Raw genomic sequence first — 22532 nt, 5'->3', positions numbered from 1 at the left:
AACACTGAATTTCTGTTTTCTGATTTTTCTTTTTAGTATTTGTATTGGTGGCATTTGGAACTGCACTGAACATGATTGCCCAGGTATCTGTTTTTCATTATTCTTTTATTTTCTCAATGAACATAAGGAATACACTTTTCAGAAGGCAACAGAACCAAATATGATCTAAGGGCTTGGGATGCTCATTTAAGAATGAAAGTTAAGGAGATGGATGTTGAGAGTGGCAGTGGGTCAGCTGGGGTGAAGCTCTTAACTACCTGACCCTACTTATCTTACCTTTTCCCATTTGCTTCTCTAACTCAGCATGTTTCATCCACATCTTGTTTTCTATCCCTGTGTTCTTTGGGGCAGGCAGTTTATTTCTATTGCCTGTGCAGTACCTAGGCCAGGTATAAGGATCTTGCACTTCTAAGTGCAATTGTAATGCAAATAATAAGAAAAATATCATTCTGATGCTCAGTATGCTGTATTTTCTCCCTTGGAACAGCAATTAATGTTTAGATAATGATCACTACCTTTAAAGGTTACATGTCTCTGTAATGAGTTACTCAGAGGAACATGCAGTAGCCAGGTAGTGAAACTCCCTCGACAGTTCCATGTCTTAGACAAGATTACACTATGAAACTTGTGAAAGAGAGAATTTTTTACAAATTAAGGAGCTCCCTCTGAATCAGGTAATAAGGCTTAGCAGTTACTAAGGAAGTCCTGACAGAATGGATCTGCAGTGTGAAACAATTGACACTGAGAACCACTCCACATGTCTTGTGTGTGTTGATTATGACTAGTTGCAGCCCAAATGAATCTAGTTCATGTGCTCTGATGCTGCCTCATGATGTGAATCAAAGTGTAGTAAGTGGGGATACCCTAGAGACTTGCTTCAACAGTGCTCTCCTGATCTGAACTGAAAAACAAATAAAAATGAGTCTTGAGAACAGGCACCTGCAGCCTCGTCATACCTGTGCTAACAAGTGGTGTCATAGTACCTAGAAGGAAGAAGAAAGTAGCTTGTCCTCTTTCACACTGTGTCATGCCAAAATCTGATGAAGAAGATGATTCTAGGAAACTTCAGTTGTAATAAAGATAAAACTCTTTTGTGTTTTTGAGAACTTGTGACTCAAAGACGTCTCATCTAGTTAAAACCAAAAGATGCTGTGCATCAGTGTGTGCTATTTGCGATGGTATCTGGTGGAAATATTTGTATATAAAATATTTTGTTTCCAAATGCTATAATAGCTAGATAGATTAAAGTTAGCCTGAATTATGTGCTTAGAAATATGCAGAGTTTCTCATTTATCTCTTTCATCATTTACAGAATAATAATACATTCTTATGCAAGTGAACATTTTTGTTTATGCTTTTTCTCTCAAGCTGAGTGCTCCATCACAGGTAGCTCTCATTTTACAACATTTGATGGACGTCATTTTACCTTTCTTGGGATTTGCCAGTACATTTTGGTAAAAGGTACCGGGAAAAACAAATTCACAATCACTTTACAGAAATCACCTTGTGGACAGGTAAGTCACATTTTTATTGAACATTCACAACAAATGTGTCCATTGATATTTCAGGCAATCTTGTTCTAATGTAAACTATCAGGTTATGTTTATAGAAAAGATCATAAATTGAAAACATTTTACAGTTTTTTTTGTAAGCAATTGTATTGCTATGTGTCATATTGCCTATTGTGAAATCGATTGCATCTTTAGAGAGATTAAAATCTAAAAAGTTACTCATTCATGAACATTAAATGAGTATATGTGTCTTTGGTTATGGTATGTCACAGGCTTTAGAAAAACTCTTCCTGGCAGCACTGAGCAGGTTTAATACACTGCTAGTTAGGCAAGAGACTTTTTTTTTTTTGGTAGCTTTAGATTTTTATTTGATATATTATATCATACTATTTTGTCAGAACAATGCCTTTAGAAAACTATTGAAGAGGTTAGCCACCACACATTTGTTTAAAAGTATTTGGGCAGTTATGCAACAACTGGCTTTACGAATAGAAGTGCTTATAAAAAGTACTTATCTGCAAGCTGGATTTAATGATTTTAAAACCTAGGCTCTCAGATGAGGCTTTGAGACCATGACTCACAGCCACCCATGTGCTGAGGGCTGGAATGCCTGAACGCATCAGCAGGGAGTGATGCACTGAAGCTGCTCTACTGCAGGACTGTCTCTCCCATCCCTTCAAAACTTATACTATGAGCTGCTGTCTCTGTTTTTTTTTATTTTTTGTAAGCACCTCCTTCTTCTGCATAGGTGTTGAGCCTCCTGTTTCTGCATTTCAGGTGGCCTCAAGCATGAAATGGTTGGTTAGGTAACCACTGAGAGACAAGGATGATACTGAAAATGACCCTTAGCACAGCTCTAGGCACCTTGGAAAGTTTCTGGTTGAAAATATAGGGGCCTTGCAGAACATAAAATGCTTGGTTTAAGCTGGTTGTGTGTCACCTTTTGTCCTGTACTTAGATTCATAAATTCTACCTGGATAGCACTCTAAAATGGTGGGTTTGAGTTAGGTTGTAAGTCACCATTTTCTGATAGTCAGATATAAATTATTGTAGTATAATTCTGGAGAAATTCTATTCTTTTGGTCTGCAGTCAGAGATCATGCCTGTTTTTCAAGGCAAGATGTACCTTCATGTGCGCAAGAGTTTCTGTCTCCTGTGTTGCTGCATTTGGGCTCTGGCTGTACCAGCTTGATATAGACAGGGTCAATCTCACTCAAATATGGGTTAACCCAGCAAGGAGTACCCACGGTGGTGTCGAGGGTTTAGATTGTGGGGTGATGATAAAACCCTGGCAGATGTATTGTTAACCTCCCTCTTCCCTCCTCCTTCCCCTTTTGCCCCTCCCTCTCCCCCCTTCCCACTCAGGACAGGCGATCGGGAGGGAAAGAAGGACAGAGAGAAGAAAGTTGGAAAAATTAAAAATGTTTTACTAATGCTACTAATAAGAATAGAGAAAATAATACAAAATATACAAAACCAATCTTGAAAGTCTCAGCAACTGCAGAGCTGGCACCCGAAGTCCTGGATTGGACTCTGCAGCCAACCGGAGCTGGATTCAGTCTCTCTCTAGGCCTCAGTTCGCAGGGACGACTAGCAAGGTCCTCTCCTAATGTCGGCCATAAGGAGAAGGGAAAAAATGGGATGAGATCCTTGTGATCTCCCACTTTTATATGAAGTATTCACGTGAATGGAATGTTATACATAGTTGGTCAGTTTCTTGGTTGCCTGTTTCTCGTTGCCCCTCTTGCGAGATGTCCATCCATGCTTATCAATAACTTTGCGTTCCATTGCTATGTTTACCAAAACATGTGTCTGGTTCTTCAGGAAAATGCAGCTAATATGAAGGCTTTAGCTGACAGGCAAATTCACTAAAAGAGAAACTTGTTTTTAACAAAACCAGGACAGGTGGCCATGCAAGTGTGGCCTTTCTGAACCCTGTATCAGTACATGGGAACATCTGTCTACTTACTGCTTGACTGCCATAACAGCTAAAATGCATTTTCCTTGCTCTTATATGCATATGCAATGATTTATTACATTCTACATACAATTTTGGGTGCTTTCTTTAATTTTTTGAGTGACAGTTTACAACTGATTTACCTGATGACAGTTCTGGTATTTTCTTTCTATACAACTATTTTTTTGTTTGTTTTTGCTTTCCATGGTAATATGAGTTTCCTTGCCTTTTTCTGATGGTGAAACTTGTTTCTTCTTAGAACTTTGACCACGCCTGCATTGAGTCCATAACACTAGTTCTTGAAGATGATGTGAGTAAACAAGTAACTCTCACAAGATCTGGTCAAGTCCAAACTGGTCCTAACCAAGTTTTTAACCTTAATGGTAAGAAGTGTGCAGAATACAATTTTACCAGGGTTCACATTCTTTCTTTTATATGCTCCAAAGCCTTTCAATAACATCTGCCTATGAAAAAAGGAATTTCTTCAAGCATAACTTATGAAATGTACAATCACTTACTCCTTATAACCTCAGTAATTGTTCTAGAAATGTACTTTCTCAGCCTGTGAAACAGAATCCTTCATTATACCCCCATTTCTTTACATTTCTGATCTTGCAGAATACCTAGAAATTCCACTTATTTTGCTCACATTTAGGAGGGAGGAGGTAAGGCAAAAAAAGGGAGTGAAGAGAGGCTGGAAGTCATCTTGATGCTGATGTTGAGGTCTAGCTTGATTAAAGCTTTCTGGAATAAATGGCATGGAATATAATGTACGTGCTCTACAGGATCTACATTGCTTTCAGCTCTGACTTACATTGTGATTTCAGGCAGATTACTTCATCTTTTTGTAAAAGACAGTAAAATAGATCAGCTTTAAAAGGCTGTTATAAAATTAAGCAATAAGGGTGGGAATGTTATTGCTAAATTTTTTGTCTTGCAGTAATCAGTAGTAAATTCTTACTGGATTTAATCCCATTCTGAAAGAGTGAAGTGGGAGTTCCCTTTTCCTTTTCTAGCCTCCAGCAAAGCAATTTAGGGAGTTCTCTGCTGGTGGTTGCAGCTTTGCAGCTGTGTCTTTTCTGCATTGAATTTGTTCAGTCACAGTTCTGCTTTTGACATTAACAGCTTCCTATGGCAAGGAGTTTCATAGCTAAGTTATGCTTTCAATTATGTTGACAGTTCTGCTTCATAATTTCACTGATAATTTCGTTTTATGTCTTTTGAATCAGTCCCTATTTCACTTTTTGTCTTTCCATAGCCTAAAACAAATATAATCTATGAAAAATATTTTGGTGTCACGTGATAATTGGGTGTAACTAGTAAGTTTTATCAGCTAAGGATATTTTTAAGCTGACAAACATTTTATCTGCCTCTTCTCAGTTTGTGCACCTAAGTGTGTGTATGCATGCACAGAGGCTGCTTGTGAAGGTAGATCTGCAGCTACAAGTAGCCCAACAATGTGTAGCAAATGAATGCTGTGACTGTGAAATTTCAATTTCCTCGCATAATGGATTTGCTGGGTAGGAAAGCTGGGAATTTCATAGAGCCTTAGTTCACATACAGTTTAAGGAAGGAGCTCTACTGATGTTGTATCAATAGTAGTGAGAGGTAACCTTCTATCTAAAGACTGCAATACACTTTACAGACTTCTGTTAATTAATCTTATCCCTCAAGACAAGAAACAAATTGTTTCTTGTCTTCTCATTGCCAGAGACATGCTGTTGCAACTGTGGTTTCTGGATGACATGCCGTTGCAACCGTGGTTTCTGGATAACTTGCAGGTACAGAAAAGTGAGAGATTTTTTTATTGTTGGCAGTTGCAATTAATGATTTGTGTTGCTAATGAAAAAGACATGTAGTCTCGTAAGTTCAGATGGAGAACGGGCAGTCTCATAAGTTCAGATGGAGAATGGGCAAGGTTATTTGGCTGCAGGTGAGGTTGTGCATAGTTTCTCATTTTATTTCTCAGTTTTCAAAGTCTATTTTGTTTAAGCAGTAAACCAATACAACCTGGAAGTTGGATTTCAGTGACTTTGTTTTTCTTTTTCATTTGCAATGTTCAGGAGCTATTGAAATTCAGAATATATCTTCTTTATTTGTTCAACTGAAAACCAGTTTTGGTTTGAAGATACTGTTTGCTAAAGATGGAGAGAGGATCTATGTTCAAGTTGATGTTGGCTGGAAGAGAAGAACATTAGGACTATGTGGAACGTACAATGGGAATTTAAGAGATGATTTTCTGTAAGTTGCATATTGTACATTTAGATTATGTTTAGTAAGTGAAAAGTTTTGTTGAATGTAATTGTATGATCATTTCATTAACATGCTCATACTTTATGAAACTAACCAATATAAAATGTTTCAATTAAACTGTTAGTCATTAAAAAAATATGAAACTCATAAATTTATCTAAGTCATTCTCAGATGTTTAGCTAAGTAATTCTAGAAAACTACCATATTATTTATAGAAGTTATTGGATGATGATATTTTCGAATGCACTTTTTTCCTCTCTGCTGCTCCTTTATCATCAGAGCAAACACATGAGCACTGACAAAATGAGTGAACGATTGGATAATAATAGGATCATCCTCACCTGATTAATGTTTATTACTACTTGATTTTTTTTTTCCCACATCAGAATTTAAAGGAAAAAATATAATTCTGAACCACAGGAACAGTTTAATTAGAAGGGTACACTTTCCTTATTATTTTACTTTATTTCCTCCAAAGTTCCTCAAGCTAAAACGTCACAAATTTTTTCTAGCAATAATAAATGCTTTTGAAATACCTGGTGAAAACCAGCATAAAAATGTAAACAGCCCCACTCTAGAACACTGTAAGAAGCTAATGGGTCAAATTTTTGACATTTCACTGAATGTATGTACTTGAATGAAGGCCAAATTCTCCTCTTGTTAATGCCTCCTCCAGCTGATTTCAGGGCACTTGAATTACACGTAAGTGAAGGCAGGCTTTAAGTATAAGAATATTTTGCATGAGTAAAATATTGAGGAAAAAACTGCACATGCCCTTTCTTCTTTTATACCTCATAGATAGGAATTCTTTTGACATGATGGATATTCAATGCGACATGCTTTTTGATGTACTTGTGTCCTCACGTATGTAGTCCATAAGGCCAGCAGGATGCTTGCAGTGTTGACATTTTCCTTTTTAGTTCTCCAGCAGGGATGATAGAAGGGACCCCACAACTTCATGCCAATGCATGGAAGGTTTCCTCAGCTTGTTCTGTGCCTATCAATATTCCTGTGGTTGATCCATGCAATGTTAATCAGCAAAATGGTATGTTTTCACACGGGAGTCTGGAATTAGCTGTATATTATTATTATGGGATTTTTTTTTTCTCTCTGAATGAGTTGCACGTATCTGTATTTCATCTCCAGTTTTAGATGTGCTTTCTTTGTTTCCTGTTTCTTCTTTCTTCTTCCTTCTTTCTTCTTCCTTCTTTCTTCTTCCTTCTTTCTTCTTCCTTCTTTCTTCTTCCTTTTTTCTTCTTCCTTCTTTCTTCTTCCTTCTTTCTTTTTCTTTCTTTTATTTTCTTTAGCATGTAAAATGAAGTAGATACTTCATAGATACAAGCTAGTTGATCATTAAATGCTGGGTGTGCTGGCCCCGAGTCCTAAATTCTGCTATATAATATAGATGCAAAGTGCTAGCCAGAACACCGTCTGCACTCCTGTAAATGATGCCAGTCAAGAAGAATGATGTGATGCGCATTTGTAGATTGACAAAGAAAGTATAGGAGACAGTGTGTTGCCAAGACAGCCTTCAGATCAAAAGTCTTGTCTCTGGCTTCTCCATGCTTGTTGCATTAAATGTTTCTTTATCCTCCATCTATGCTCTCTGACACAAACTGATGCAAACAACCTGAGATCTGCAGATTTATTCAAATTCCTGAGGAAAGATTTAGTCTTGGCTGTTTGATGTGCCCATGTTCTGTGTTGAACTTTTTGACTGTCTCGTCCTTTCCATATTGCTGTTCTTTTCAATTAATGAAGACAATGGGCAGACAATAGTTGCCAATTCCAGAAGAATTTAGCCTAATGTTTTTAATGTTTTAGACATAAGGTCTCACTAAGGATGTGGGATTTGGCTGTGTTTAGAGCCTGTGGGAGCAAGCCTAGAATAACCGTAAACTTTTAAGAATCTGGGGCATTCTAAGACTTTTTATGCCTTCAGCATTGTTTGTTTTCTAAAGCATTGCATCTCAGCCAAGTTAGCTCTCTCCAAGCTGCTTCATCCCTCACCTTCAGTTCTGTGCTACCTCAGTGAAGGTGGAATTTGACATAAATGTAAGCTGCTTAGAGAGGGAGGGTGAACTAGATGACCTTCTGAGGTCCCTTCCAGCCTGAATTTTCCAGTCATCCTGTAATCATAACTGGAAAAAGCAGTCCCCAAGAACGTGGTCCTGTCCCATGCTACCACCTGTGCTGAGCCAGCACAAACGTTTTTCCAGGTCTGTTATGGTCTTAATCTGATGAACCAAAAAATAAACTATTGTTTGGTCTTTTTGTTTACTTATTTTATCAGGTTACTTTTCAACCAAGTCAAGTTCACTCCTTGAATCTAGTTCACTGAGAGACTCCAGAAATCCTTGTGTCAGCCTGTGTATGTGGGAATGAACAGGGAGGATGAAGAGAGGGACACTCTTTTACTAGTAAAATTGGCTTAAATATGATCCACATTATGGTATTCCCAAGATATTCTACCACTCGTGGTGATAGTACACTTCAGTGGTAGGAGGAGGGTCTGTTTGCGCTAGAAGGTATATGGCCAAATGGGACTTGCACGCCTACTAGCTCTGGCTGTAATGCTTCCTGAGTCCATATGCCAAGAAGTGTATGGCCATTTCCGGCTGCAAAGCTGAATGAAACATCAAGTAGGAAATAACATGTTCTAAGCTTTGGATGACTCTTCTAACTAACTTTTCTGAAATATATTATTTTGTAATTTAAGTTTCCTTCACTACTAGAGGAAGGCGTAACTGTATCCATACAGTTATTTTTATCTTAAGTGGATTTTTTTGTTGAGGGAGTTGCTTACAGTATCACCTTTAATCTACAGAACTTTGCAGAAAGACATTGTATACATGTTTTTGTTGCACAACTGGCTATGTTTAGTTTTAATATTCTGTGCTATTCATTTGACTAACATATTAAAATGGGTCTGGCTAAGACAATCTCACCTTCTCTTAGCTGGGTATGCATCTCACTGTGATATCGTCAATCAAGAAGTTTTTGCTCCCTGCCATGCCTACATCAGCCCAGGACTATACTACCAGCTATGTCGCTTTGACGCGTGCAAATGCGGAAGTAGCTGTTTGTGTAATGCCTTAGCACACTACGCTTATGTCTGTGGCAAGCACGGGGTCGTCATTGACTTCAGATCTCATATTTCTTACTGTGGTGAGTAATGTTTGCAGAAGGGGGTATCTTTTAGAAATGTCTAAAATTCCACAACTAACATTCCCTCCACAAAATACTGGAAACTGGAGTTGTGCCGTGGGCTAATGCCATACTCAGGGGAGAACACTAATAACCTTTATGTTAGGTATCTGAGTTGGGGACCCTGAGCTGCCTCACAAGGGGCGTCTGTCCCTTACTTGAGGCTACAGACAGAATTTAAATGTCTGAGTTTGATATCCTAAGTCACATGGAGGTTAAAGTAGTCAGGGAGTGGCAGGAGCAGGGCTATTTCCTAAAGGAAAACATTTCTAAACCAAAAGGTAGATGCCTCAACCTCAACTGGACCATTCTTCCTCTCTTGGAAGCCTGAGTTATTAGATAGGCACACCACCACAAACTTAACATATGAAGAATAGACACCTACTGCTTACAAGACAGACAATTCCAGCCAAGAATTTTCTAACATAAAACCACCTGAATGTAAGCATTTCTAACTTAAGAAATCAGTAAAATAGTGTATTTTCCTCATGCATTTTAACTCACCCAGTGCAGCAAGGGACCATTTTGCTTTGCTGTTTTGCACTCCTATGATATATTGCTTTGTTTTCCATTTTTCACATTTTAAGAGTATGTTGTTCTCCTCTCTCCGTCTCTTTCTTCCAGCTGTGATGTGTCACAGTGGTATGCTTTATCATCAGTGTTCTTCTTTTTGTAAACACTCCTGTGCTTCACTTTCTATGACAAATGCCTGTGGTGATGACTGTGCAGAAGGATGTAATTGTCCAGATGGGAAATATTTTGAAGAGTCAGTCAACTTTTGTGTATCGATGTAAGTCATAAGAAAATAGAACATATGCATAGGCACATTTTCCTCTTTCCAGCAAGATTTAAAGTAGTTTTTCTGCTGATTGTCTCAAGATTTAGACTGCCTAAACAGAATAGAAAGCAATACATGAAGATTTCATACTCTTTTGTACTAATCAGTACTGGAGCCTCATCTGCTACTTTGTGTACAGCCACCTACTGCACTTCAGAGAAGATATCACACTGCTTTAAAGGAGGATGATGAAACTTTTTTTAATTCACGGGAAAGCATTTTCACATTTTATTTATTTTTTTTTTAACACTTAGGAAAAAAAGAGAAGCAATCTATGTAGCAGCAATCCATAAAGTCAGGGATAGTATGCCAAACGCTTCAGTTAAATGGAAGGAAATGGTTGATGAAAGGAAATAGTATTTTTACGTTGTGTACCAAGATTTTACAGCTTAATATCATGTAGAGTTACTGAGTACAGGTACTGAATTAAAAACTGGAATGTGTATTTATATAAATATCAAGATTATACAAAGCTATTGCTGTTCATTGTAACATTTATTTTGGAAAGATGAATAATGTTCATACTGTAGGGATAAAGGCTGTTTCAAACTATTAAATAGTGTGAGGTAACTTGGTATTCCCATATTTATGCATGGTTTCTAGGGAATTCTGTTGCTACTTCTGTCTGATCTGGCTCTTATCACAGAGAGAGACAGTGGATTTTGGTATGATAATTCTTCTGTCCACTCATTTTGACATCACTATGAATGGAAACTAAATATTGCCATACTATTCCCATAACTGGGAAGAAAAACTCGTCTTTGTAAGACTAATGCAAAGAACCAGTAAATAAAGAATATAGAGACTGAGGAAAGTGCTGACTTTGTTGAAGATGGTAGGAGTTTTGCCACTGACTTCAATACAGTCAGAGTGTCATCCTTTAGTTTTTGCCTTTAGAAGTATATTGTAAATATGGATTGAGTTAATGAATTATAAGGCCTGATTGTCATAATAGCTTGATAAATGGATTGCCCTTAAATCCCACTTCATCTTGCTTTTGTATCTACATGCATAAATATTCTTTTAACAGATCTGCCTGTCGTTGTCATTACAAGGGCAAAGCTCTCCAGCCTGGAGAAATCCTCCCTACGCCAACAGGCTCCTGGTAGGTTTGAGTGCCAAGAGTTTTATATTTCATGTCACAGTGTGGATGCTGCTCAAGAGCCTTGAGAATTTTTTCACATAGAATGAAGGTCTACTGTGTGAATTTTTTTTTTGTTTTTGTTTTTTTTTTTTTTTTGTTCTGCACGTTAAGTAAAATGAAGCATAATTAAATTGGATTATGTATCTGCTTATTTTACCAACATGATACCTGGAAAATTCTGTAAGCCAGGGAGTAAAGAGTATCACAAAACACACACACAGAGGTTGCAGTTCTGTTTGTAGATGTAGGGGCATTATGATAGAAATATGAGGCTGATTTTGGAAGAATAAACAATGTGATTCTATTTTGGAAAGTCTTCCAAACAAAGGCTCGCAGAAAGCTATATTTGTGTCATTTTATATTGTTAATTCGTGGAAGAATGCTGATTTCACTGAAACAAGTGTGGAAACCTCCCAGGTTTTCTGGTCAAATTTTTTCATTTTACAAGAAATGCCCCCAACATGCTGATTTAAAATTATGTTTGTGACTTAAATATCAAGGCTGATTCTTGGTGAGGTCTTATGTATTATGTGTTGTTACAATTGAAGCTTGGCAATCACATAGTTAAAGAAGTGAGAGTAGGAGCTTAATTTTTCTGCCATTTCTATGTCTCTGCAATGCTTTGGGTTTTTTTTTACGGAAAAAACGAGGACTAGGTTTATTGTCAGATGTGTTTTCCTACAATCCTGTATTTTATTGCAAAATGACTCAATCTGTGTATCCCAAAGTCTGTGCAACAGGAAATTTGCATACCGTATCCTTCCATATTCACCAAGGTGAACAAGGTTTTGTGTTCCACTGTCAGCATCCTGAATCACCCGGCCCTGTGTTCCCACAGATGCTGACAGATCCAGCTTCTCTTTTGTTTCAGTGAAAGTTAGGTAATTAAATAGTACATAAATACCTTTGTGAATTTGGGTCCTTGTTACAGATCAGTGATTGGAAAACAGCAACAAAATGTTGGTCAGAACTCATGCTTTTGGAATTTAATCCTCCTTCTCTTCCTGATTTCTCTTATTTAAATTGGGTTAAGTTGCATTATCTTTTTTTAACATGGTGGCTAAAAAAATTTACCCCTTAAATAAAGGTGGGTTTGCTTTTCTTTTCCAGTCAGTGTTTGAATGGAACAGTGAAATGTATTGAAGCCACTACAGAAAATACAGGTAATTTACAGTCTTGTCTCATACTACAGTTACACAGAGAAAATTTTGACATTGAATAGTCATTTGCTTTTCTCCTCATATGTATTTTCGTTATGAGATACTTAATGTCATTCCATGTTTGAAAAAGGAGCTTAGGAGCACAAGTTGTCATGTTTTTTCCTTTTTCTGTAGCACAAATTGTACTACTAAGTCACTTGGGAAACGAAAAAAAAACCCAACATGTGAGGTGTAGGTCAATTTGTTCTTATGGGAATACATTATATTAGGCTTGCTATCCATGTTTACGAAGCCATAAGATCCTGATTTCTAGAAAGCAAATTTTCCATTACTTTATAATAGATTTAGAAAGGATAGCAGAACACCGAAAATAATGCCTCCTGAAAGATTCTGTCTACCTAAAGTGTCATAACTCCATCTTTAAGAATGGGCTGTATTTTAGATCCATGGTGCATAGATTGAGATGATTGATATTAAGGGTGTTTTTATCACATGAAAGCATATATTAATTTTATATCTCTGTAATACAAATGTAGTTATAGAGTTGTATTCTTATATGTACTGTATTGTAGGCTAACTGTGCACTAAAATAAATAGACTGTAAACAAAAACAAATAGAAAACCTGTGTAAAAGAGCAGTAGATCTCATTTAACCTGCATTTTGCATTTGAAGTTCACATATGCCCTGAAGGAAAAATCTACTATGACTGCAGATCTCCAGTGCCTGGATTACCAGCAGCGGGTGTGAATTGCGGGATCTCTTGCGCAAACCTTGCCATGAACTTCTCCTGTGTCCCCTCACCACCCTGTGCAAGTGGCTGCATTTGCCCCCCTGGGTAAGCTTTGGCAGAACAGCCTGCAGCACAAGCCATATATGTATTTTTCACAGTTTAACTCTCCATATTCTTTTGCTTTTTAAATTCCAGTGGTATCACACCTCTAATTTTGAAGCTATTGTTCTATAAATTTTTGCAGATATACAGTCACAGTTAAAAGACCAAGTTCTTATTTTGTCTTTGAGAGCCCTTTCCTCCTCCTTGCAGGTGTGAGGCTCCCTGCTATAATGCTTCCTCAATTGGAGTCCCCCAGTTTCTCCATCCTGAGACCATCATTACACTATGCCATGAGATGTCCAGTTTGCCACCAGTCCAACTGGCCGCTGCTTGGGACTCTCTGGGCAGGAGATGACACCTACCACTTGCACAGTATAGTTTATTTGAGTGTAGAACCAAACACAACAAAAAATTGTAATGTAAACCATCTGCAAGCCTGATTGCTGCCCAAGTGATTGTCTCACCTGGACTTCTACTCAGGCATACAATATTGATTGATGCCCAGTCTGGGGCAGGGACGGAGTTTGGTGTGGCCTGCATCCCATCCTCTTCACCTTCATTCTCTCTGCCCATCTGAACTCAGCCAAAGTTTTTGTTTTCTCAGCTCATGTGTTTGGATTTGGTGCCCAGAAACAGTCTACTGAGCTTTGCAGGGATCAAATCAAAGTACAAAAGCTAAAAGCATTTGTTGTGAAGTTTCTGTCAGGAACAACCACCTCTCACTGCATCAATTTCCATTCCCTCCCCTGACACTTTCTGTGTGCACTTTCAGTTTTGAAGAGTCAAATACACGGTGTAAATTGCTGCGATTTGACCTCAGGTGGAGTGCTCCCTGGTTTCCCTCAACGTTTGATTTTATTTCACTGTATGTGTAGCCAGTGGTGCCCTAACAGCATATCAGTTGTCCACAGATCAGAGTGTGATGAGATTGCCAGAATTCCCCTTCCAGCAACTTGTGGTGTTCATAGGTGACTGAGCACTGGTGAAGGACAGATTTCAGGTGTAGCTATTTAAGATTTCACTAGTTGTTCTTGCCTGCTATTCTGTAGTCCTCTACAACCTCTGCCTCAACTGAGGAGTTAGCTTTCGAGAGTTATAAGTGTTGCAGAAATAACTGATTGTTTTTAACACAAAAATGCATGAATTTGTACAAGGCATCATATAAATTTTTTTACTGAAGCATCACCATCATATTTGCATGAGCTTAAACTGGCAGCATTGTCATGGAAGTTCATTTGAGATTTTGAAATAATTAAAATATAAGTTAAAAATAAGAGCTAAAGCCCTGCTCTCACAGTCAGGCAGTATTATACCATTTCAAATTGAATATGTTACTTGATTATTTTCTGAATGATAAACTATGAAAGGGGTAGAGAGAAGGCAAATCCCAAGGTTCTGTCAAATAATGGAGCAAAACACATAAAATAAAATAAGAGAATAAGCACTTATTTTGCTATTAGAAAAGTAAATATGTAACATTTAGTTCAGTTAGTACCATCACTGGTGTTAAGTTGTATTTCTGGAACCATTATGTCTTTCGGGCTCATGGTTCCAAAAAATGAGCATGGCTTTCGGCTAGGAAGGGGCCAGCAGGGTTATCTTAAAAATTGTATTCAGAAGTCCTCTTTTTATACAAGAAAATGTTAAACATATACCTCATGATATCAAATATATATGGACAAGTCACAAAAGCCTTATTTTTTATAGGTCCATTTTAAGTACTGAAAGGCTGTAATAAGGTCTTCCCAGAGCTTTCTCTTCTCCGGACTGAATAACCCCAGCTCTCTTAGCCTGTCTCCATAGGAGACGTGCTCCAGCCCTCTGATCATTTTTGTGGCTGCAACAGGAGGATGAGGGAGCAGCAGAGAGGGAAGGGCAGCCCAGCTGCAGCCTCTGCAGCATGCGGAATGAGTAGATGCTCTGCAGTTTGTGTGCAGGAGTACCTATGCTACCTGTGTTCTTTCAAGATATCACTTTTGAGGTAAAAGGACAGCCACAGCTGTGAGTTTTGCGAAGTCTCCAGCTGGGCACAGTGGAGATCATCTGATTTGGGCAGTTCTTAATGCTCAAACAATTGTCCTTTGGCTGCATGGAAGACCAGTTGTCCTCGGAGGGGTTTAGACAATACAATGCATGTTCAGTTATGTTGATCTACTTGTGAATTTACACCTTCATCTTAATAATTCCTTTATTTTGAAGGATGGCTGAGCATAGAGGGAGATGTTATATTCCTGACAGTTGTCCGTGCACCTGGAAAGACAGGGAATTTCTGTCAGGAGAAGTGATAGCTACACCATGTTACACCTGGTGAGTGACCTGAATTTTGCATACTTCCAAATCATCTGGGCCTAGCCACAAAGGGAAACTGATATGAAAATGTATTGAGTACATTGCAAATCAGAAATGTATATGTTTTTTGAAAAGACAGTTACAAGATACATCTTTTATTAGGCTTAGTAATAGACTTGAAAGAGTAGGCAGACTTATGGGTGAGTGCTTCTGGTCTGAAAAGGAAGTAGAAGATATCCAAGTTAAAAAACAGTCAAGAACAAATTCTTGATTCCACATGTATCAGTTAACCTCTGAAAGAAAAGTTATTTGGCATTTTGAGAATACAATATCATGAAAAATAACCAAAGGGAAAAAAAGACAAATTAAATATATGACAGTGGTAAATAGTCTTTGGGAACTGGACTGTTTGCAGTGTGAGTTCCTATTCAGCATGAGTATAGGAAGAAAATGGGCAATAAAAAAAAAGAACAAAAGGAAATAAAAAAGCATTAGAATCGAAAACAAGCTAGCACCCAGCATCTTTTTTTAAGGAGCCTTACCTGACTGCTATTAATGCGAAAGTTTTTCATCCATTATAATTTGCTAGTCAAAATATTTATAATCACTTAAGTATATATTTAATAATTTTTTAATAAGTTTAGCATGGCAGTTTTTAATCAGTTACAAACATCAGTGGCAAATCAACAGAAGTTACACACTTACACAAGTGAAACTGGAAGCTGTCAGTACTACTGAATGTAGCTGAACAGGAAAGATAATCCCTTGAAATATGAGCAATTATTTCTTAAACTTATTTTGTACTTGTTTGATGCCCTGAAATCTTATGGATAGCAACCAGAGGTCTTTTGCATTGAACATGTGAAGTTTATGTCTCTGAAAATTTATCAACATTTCTTGAGAAAAAAAATAATATTGATGTTTTATGAATGAGCATGTTGTGGCACAGTGTCTTAACTATACTGGAGTCAGTGATGGAAATATTTGCAAAAGCCATGAAAATTTTAAGATTTTGCATTCCATTTTTATGCATCTGTATTGTACATATGTGCTGATGGCAAAATCCTCAGCATTTTTCTGCTATGGCATCACCAGTAATTCCAGAAGCAACCTCCAGAACAGCTCTGTGTTTCAAGGTCTGAGACTATTCTCTCTTTCATGAACTTCTGTGTGACTTGAAATAAAGGACCCAAGAAATCTTTTTGTTGAAAATAAAAAGAAAATGACCCTGCTATGAGGAGAAACCAATTGCTGATTTTTCTTGTAGTGTTTGTCGGAGAGGGATATTCAATTGCACTAGTTACCCCTGTCCTGCTGTATGTACTATTTATGGAGATCGACATTATTATACCTTTGACGGATTGGAGTATGATTATGTCAGTGACTGCCAAGCTTACCTGCTAAAGGTAGGAGGATTATTCATACATTTCTGTGTGTCCAAGTGAAACTTTCTGTGAGAGGGCAAATGCTTTGAACATCAGATGATCTGTAGAAACAAACATTAAGAATACAGGTACAGAACAGATGTGTCTGAAAGGAAGAATCTGTAAAGGACATTTTGTGCTCAGACGTTTGAAAATGTACATGGATGTGTCCTTATGTGTCTATGTGATCTAGAGGAAAATAGAAAACAATGTTTTCTGTTCTACCTGAACCATGCTTTCATCATGAACAAAGAATAACACTAGAGAAAGTCTTTTAGAATGAGGTATAAAGTATAGATTTATTCAACAAGTATCTATAAACACTGCTTGGTAGAGGGTTAGTAGAGGGACCTCTGAGGCTGCTTGGAATCTCTCCTGAAAGTTATCTGCATCAGATCTGGAGTGTATGTGTATAATAATATCAAACACAAGGATTTCATAATTCAACTATGAAATCCTTCATTGAGATTATCTGGCAGCTATGTGCTGATGTTCCTCATAGCACACATTTACAGTACATTGCTAGCCTTTTTTGTTTAAAAATACCATTACTGACATTTAGAAATATATTCTATTACTAACAACACTATTGTTTATTATCATTGTTGCTATTATTAAGGCTAGGAGTCTGTCTTCTGAGTTACAGTAATGTGTTTAGAAGAATGTTCATTTTCTGTCAACCCTAACTGTCTAAGAAAAGGCACGGTTTATCAACACGGACTACTGCAAATAGTTCATTTCATATATGTTTTAGTAGAGTATTCACAGCTGTGAAATAAAATAGATTGGTTCCATATTTTCTTCCTTTGGTTAAAAAAAACCCCAAAACGAAACAGAGAGGTTTGATAAAGATAATAAGAATACCTCATAACAAATTCCTGGCATGAATCATATTGTCTCATAAAAGAGCTCTTACTCTTAGAGGTATAGGAACCTTTGCACAAACCTTCCTCTTTTAAGATGCAAAAAAATAGGGTTACTTTATCTGTAAAATCGTCTTGCCTGTATGATGTGGTGGAAAAGTGGTTGTCGTTTCTTCATTCCTAGGCCAACTGGGCAGAGAGGTGTGTAAGATGAATCTATGCTGCTTTTTCAAACTTTACTTTTATACTAGAATATTTTGCTTTTACAATAAAATGTCACTTGCCACCCTGCTCTATAAGAAAGTACATGTCTGGAAATAAAACATGGGGAGCATTTGGAGTCTTGGAATCCAAGAATAAAGTTGGCAGCCACATAATTAAGGCATGTGGCACATTGCCAACAGGCTTTTCTTCAGAAAACATGATGACACAAATGATGAAGATGCTGCCTACATAGACCTGCTTTTCAGACTTTTCAAACTGTTTTGTTTTGGTTTGTTTTCCCCAAACTTAGCTAATGTGAGAAAGTATGGCCTAATTTGTTCATAATTTTTCTTTTTTACTTTAGTATATGGAAAACTTTCAGGATCTATATTGAGAGACTGTTTATTGCAAATTAGGCACTGCATAATTATGTCTGGAACACATGATGTATTTGTGGGCTCATTTTTGACTGTGAAATGTTTGGAGAAGTTTAAGGGGAAAAAAATATAAAAAAGAAACAAAGGATGGGATCATATGCCAGATGCCCAAGAGCTTTGAGGGAACTAAAACACAGAACTGATGAACTATGTGATGTGCAATCCTGGAATCAGAGGAATGGAAGATGGTAGTATAACCAAATATTTCAAAAGGACTCCAAGGCAGAATTTGGCAGGAACAGACCCATGTGTCTGATTTCCATATGAAGGAAATTAATAGAAATTCTAATAAAGAGGAATGACATGATATTGGGGAAGAGTTGAACTCTTTTCTTGTGAAAAAAACCCTCATGCATGATGAATCTTCTCAATTATTCCATAAAGACAATAAACATATGCATGAGGATGATCAGTTCAATGTGTGTATTTTAGCTTAAAGATCTTTTAGAGACAGATTTCAACAAATATTTTATTAGAGGCTAGTCTCTCATTGGATGAGAGTGAAGATTCTTTGAGACATACATTAAAAGTTAGAAATTAAAGATTAGGAACAAATTGCTTGTTTTTAGAATGCAGAAATCCCAGTGACATACCATAGGGATCCACACTGAAGCCTGTGCTCAGCACATTCAGAAACAATTTTGAAAACATGGTGTGAGGTTTGAAGTGGAACATGCTGATGATAAAGGTCCATTTGAACAGCTGAAACAAAAAGGAGCCACCAAAATGTTCAGGAGGTCTCATGGCAGAAAATACTGCATGGTAAAATGGAGGATGAAATTCAACAATGAAATATGAAAATCATTGAAGAGAAAAAAACCTGAAGATAGACACTAAATTAGGTACTAGTGTGCAGGAATATAATTTTATGTGAAAAATAATATATGAAACAGATGTAATTGGCATCTTCCTGGTGGCAGCTGTTCTTCAATTTCACATATGCTTTTATTTGCATGTACACAGTTACACCACAGTTATATCACATGCTGATGTGGTTAAACTACATTGTATGTCCAGACGTGACAGCATGATGAGGCTGCTCTTTTTTGAAATACACTTTTGTTGTTCCTAGAGCAGAGGTTTCCGTGGTCTTCTCTTCATAATCATCCATGTGGCCATGTGCAGTGACATTTTTAATAGTAGTTATCAGAGTAATACAATAAGTATCCCTTGAGCTACTCTTTATTCAGAAGGTGAGACAGCCCTGCCTCTTATAGCCTTCTATAAAGAAGCCAGATGAAAGGTGAGAAAGTATATGTAGTTGCAAAATTTTAAGCACCTTGCGTAACACCTCAGCAGGCACAGCTGTCCAGGGCAGTCCTGCTACCTAAACTGTGCTACTTGTTCTACAAACCAGTAATATATATATATACACATATATATATATATATTTTTTTTTTTACATAAATCATAGAACTATAGAATAGTTTGGGTTAGAAGGACCTTTAAAGATCATCTAGTCTAAGGCTCCTACCATGGTAGGTATGGTATGTGCCATGTGCTTCATACTCCCTACCTGTAAGGTATTACAGAACATAGATCTGATAGTTGCTAGTACACAGTCCGTTGACTTAATGTTAGTTTGCAGTGCTGTTACGAGGCTGATTTTTATGGATAACATGAAAAGGTTCACCAAATACCTGAAATTAAAACAGCTGAAGTGGTTGTAATGTTGTATATACAAAACTGTAATAACTTTGTCCTTTTCCTTTCACTAATCTTCTGTGAGAAGTGGACAGCTTTGTCTCTGCTATATTACATACTCTAAACAAAGGTGTTGTAGCAGTGCAATACTACAATAAATTTGTTAGCATACTAGTTCTTTCTAGACATAGAACTGAGTTCAAGAATTATAATCTGAATTCCATGTCCCCAGTGGCATGATAATGCATTGTTCCCATCCATGTTACCAGCCCTCACTGTTCAACTTGGCTTTTAGCCTCCCTAAATGTGATCTATTTGAACAGCTCTTTAATTTGTCACTGCATTGCACTGTACCAAACAAATAAGTCATCCTTACCTTTTACTAAGGTTTTAATAAGGAGCTCTTGTGCTCTTTTGGGAGAAAAATCAAGTGTCACCTTTCAGCCAGTTATGGAATTTCAAACTTCATTTTCAACCTCAGTATCACTGCCAGGACTTTTTGCTTAAGGTGACAATAGGTGTATGAAAAATCTCTTTATAACTAGTTCAGCAGATGTATCCATCAGTCAGAAAATGACCCAAAAGACTTAATGCAACAATTAAGAAAATTAAGGCAGTAATGTTTCATGAAATTATAACTTCACCTTTTTCAAGAATTAGGAGTCCCATACAGGAGCCACTGTATGGAAAAATGATGTTCACTGAGAACACATCAATATTTACTTCTAACGTTTTAAAGCCTCAGTAATTTCGAAGGAAAGAAAGAAAAATATTAGCAAAACAACTCATTTAAGTCTTGTCAGTGTAGATCATGTAAACTATTTTATCTTATCTGAATATTGATGAATTTAAGCCGATTTCTTAATTAAAAATATTTAAATAATTTTTCTTCAATTTTCTTTCTCATCTTCTTTGATGATGCTCCATTTTTTCCCCTAACAAAGTGATGTTATGTTTCTAGCAAACTTTTACTGTGTGTTATTTGTACTTGCAGTGTGTTTCTTCCACTTGCCTGTTTCATAGACTTCTGCTTTTATAGTGAAATCACTGCCTTCCTATCACAGGTGTTGGATTTTTTCTAGCTTTGTGGTAGTTTTTGAGTCTCGCAGTTTTCAGTGTGTTATTAGGGCTTGTAGGTTCAGTGCCCTTGGAGCCTCTCACATCTGTTCTCTGCTGAGAAGAATTATATTTTCTCTGATTTGGGGGAGTCTCCAAGCAAGTGTTTAAAGGGATAGTCTATCCACCAGACTATCCCTGAATGACAGAGAACTCTTTTGTCTTAAAAAACCCCAAACAAACAAACAAAAAAACAAACCCAAACCAACCCACTTTAGTCTTTCCATTAACTTTAGTAGTTTGTCAATAAGTTCCTAAAGACAAGAAAAGGAAGGACTGTTTTATTCCTATATCCTGCAAGATGAAGGTCAGCAGAACTAAGCTTTCATCCTCAAGTATTCACATGTTACAGACTAGTCCTAACTTTAAAGTATGTAATGAAAATATTTTCACTTCTTGTCATCTGACACTGGGGCTGTGGCCATTTTAAAGTCACATTTTAAGTCTTTTTGATGCAAACTTGAAGGCTCTTTAAAGCCAAAGTTACCACCAGATTTAGTGTGTTGGAAGATTATGAAAGCAACAATCAGGCATTTGATCAAATAATTGAACCAGTATTACAGTTTCCCGAATGACTATCCTATTGATGAGCACTCCTCAGTGTTAGATACCTGGTCTGCCCTAGGGAATACAGCAAGGGAGCTCTTTTCTTGCACACTCTTCTTCTGTAACTTGAGGAAAAATCAAGGCTCCTGGTTTATGATGCTTTTATTAGAGAGCTTAATTCAGAAGTTGGTTGATGCACTGATAATCTTTTACCCATTACTTGCTGATATATTTATCTTGATTGGTAAATTTGCTTAATGTTGTCTGAGCATAAACTGGATCAATCACACACAAAGCAACAGTTCTACAATTACTCACTTGTCACATCTGAGGAGGCAGGAGCAGCCTTTATCCCATTTCCCCTTATTGAATATCTGTAATTTAATGTGCAGCTTTTTTCAACATCATTTGTGCTAGGTAGCCAATCTGTAGATCCATGAAGTTGGCAAACCTATAAAATGAAATAGTATTTTGCATGATGTCTCTTTGCCTGTTTGTAAAATTAATGCATTTTGGCTTGCTGTTAGTCATCCTATGGAGGACTAAAGCTGCAGGTTTATGTTTAACCAATATTGTCAAGTGACCATTCATAGTTAAGACAAATATTTTCTTTTAATAGGCTCTGAACACTTTAATGGGAAAGTAGGTAGTGTTGAATCTGAAATTACAAGTGTTTTAAACTGGAAACCTGACTCTAAAAGTATTTTTCATCTATTCAGGGACTAAAAGTGTAACATAGGGTTCCAATCAGAATGCCTTTCATTTTTTAATTAACATATCTAATGTGCAAAGCCATATTCCAGCAAATAGTTTTATGGGTAAGTGATGTGCCAAAATATGTCCACCTAAACCACTTGTCAAATAATTTATAGTAACAGTAACTCTGTAGAAATAATGATGTGTTTCTTGACAACTTGCATGCCAATTTGTGTCAAAAAAAGATAGAGGCTGCATTTCACTGAAAATATTATTTACTGTGAATAGTTTGCCTGGCTCTAGTTGCGAAGAATAGCAACAGTTTGCTTTTCATCAGTGCCATAATTTCAGATGAAACCTTTCTGGATGCCCTCTTTTTTTCTGTGTCTCTGGAAGTCCTGGAAAGGTCA

At 37.1% G+C, this 22532-nt stretch overlaps 1 protein-coding gene across 1 annotated transcript in view; it reads left to right on the top strand.

The window, feature by feature from the left end:
• OTOGL (otogelin like) overlaps nt 1-22532 on the top strand; it is a gene marked incomplete at its 3' end in the record, with an annotated part of 91037 nt that overhangs the window by 19307 nt on the left and 49198 nt on the right. Inside the window, exons 14-25 of the mRNA XM_080364137.1 lie at nt 37-83; nt 1369-1514; nt 3728-3851; nt 5532-5709; nt 6642-6766; nt 8680-8889; nt 9553-9718; nt 10797-10871; nt 12021-12073; nt 12744-12906; nt 15103-15210; nt 16460-16598. Coding sequence (XP_080220263.1) covers nt 37-83; nt 1369-1514; nt 3728-3851; nt 5532-5709; nt 6642-6766; nt 8680-8889; nt 9553-9718; nt 10797-10871; nt 12021-12073; nt 12744-12906; nt 15103-15210; nt 16460-16598 — 1534 coding nt within the window. The remainder of the gene's footprint in view (nt 1-36; nt 84-1368; nt 1515-3727; nt 3852-5531; nt 5710-6641; nt 6767-8679; nt 8890-9552; nt 9719-10796; nt 10872-12020; nt 12074-12743; nt 12907-15102; nt 15211-16459; nt 16599-22532) is intronic.

Source organism: Nesoenas mayeri, assembly GCF_963082525.1.
Source record: "Nesoenas mayeri genome assembly, chromosome: 1".
Lineage (NCBI taxonomy): Eukaryota > Metazoa > Chordata > Aves > Columbiformes > Columbidae > Nesoenas > Nesoenas mayeri.
This window is presented reverse-complemented; position numbering and strand designations above follow the sequence as displayed.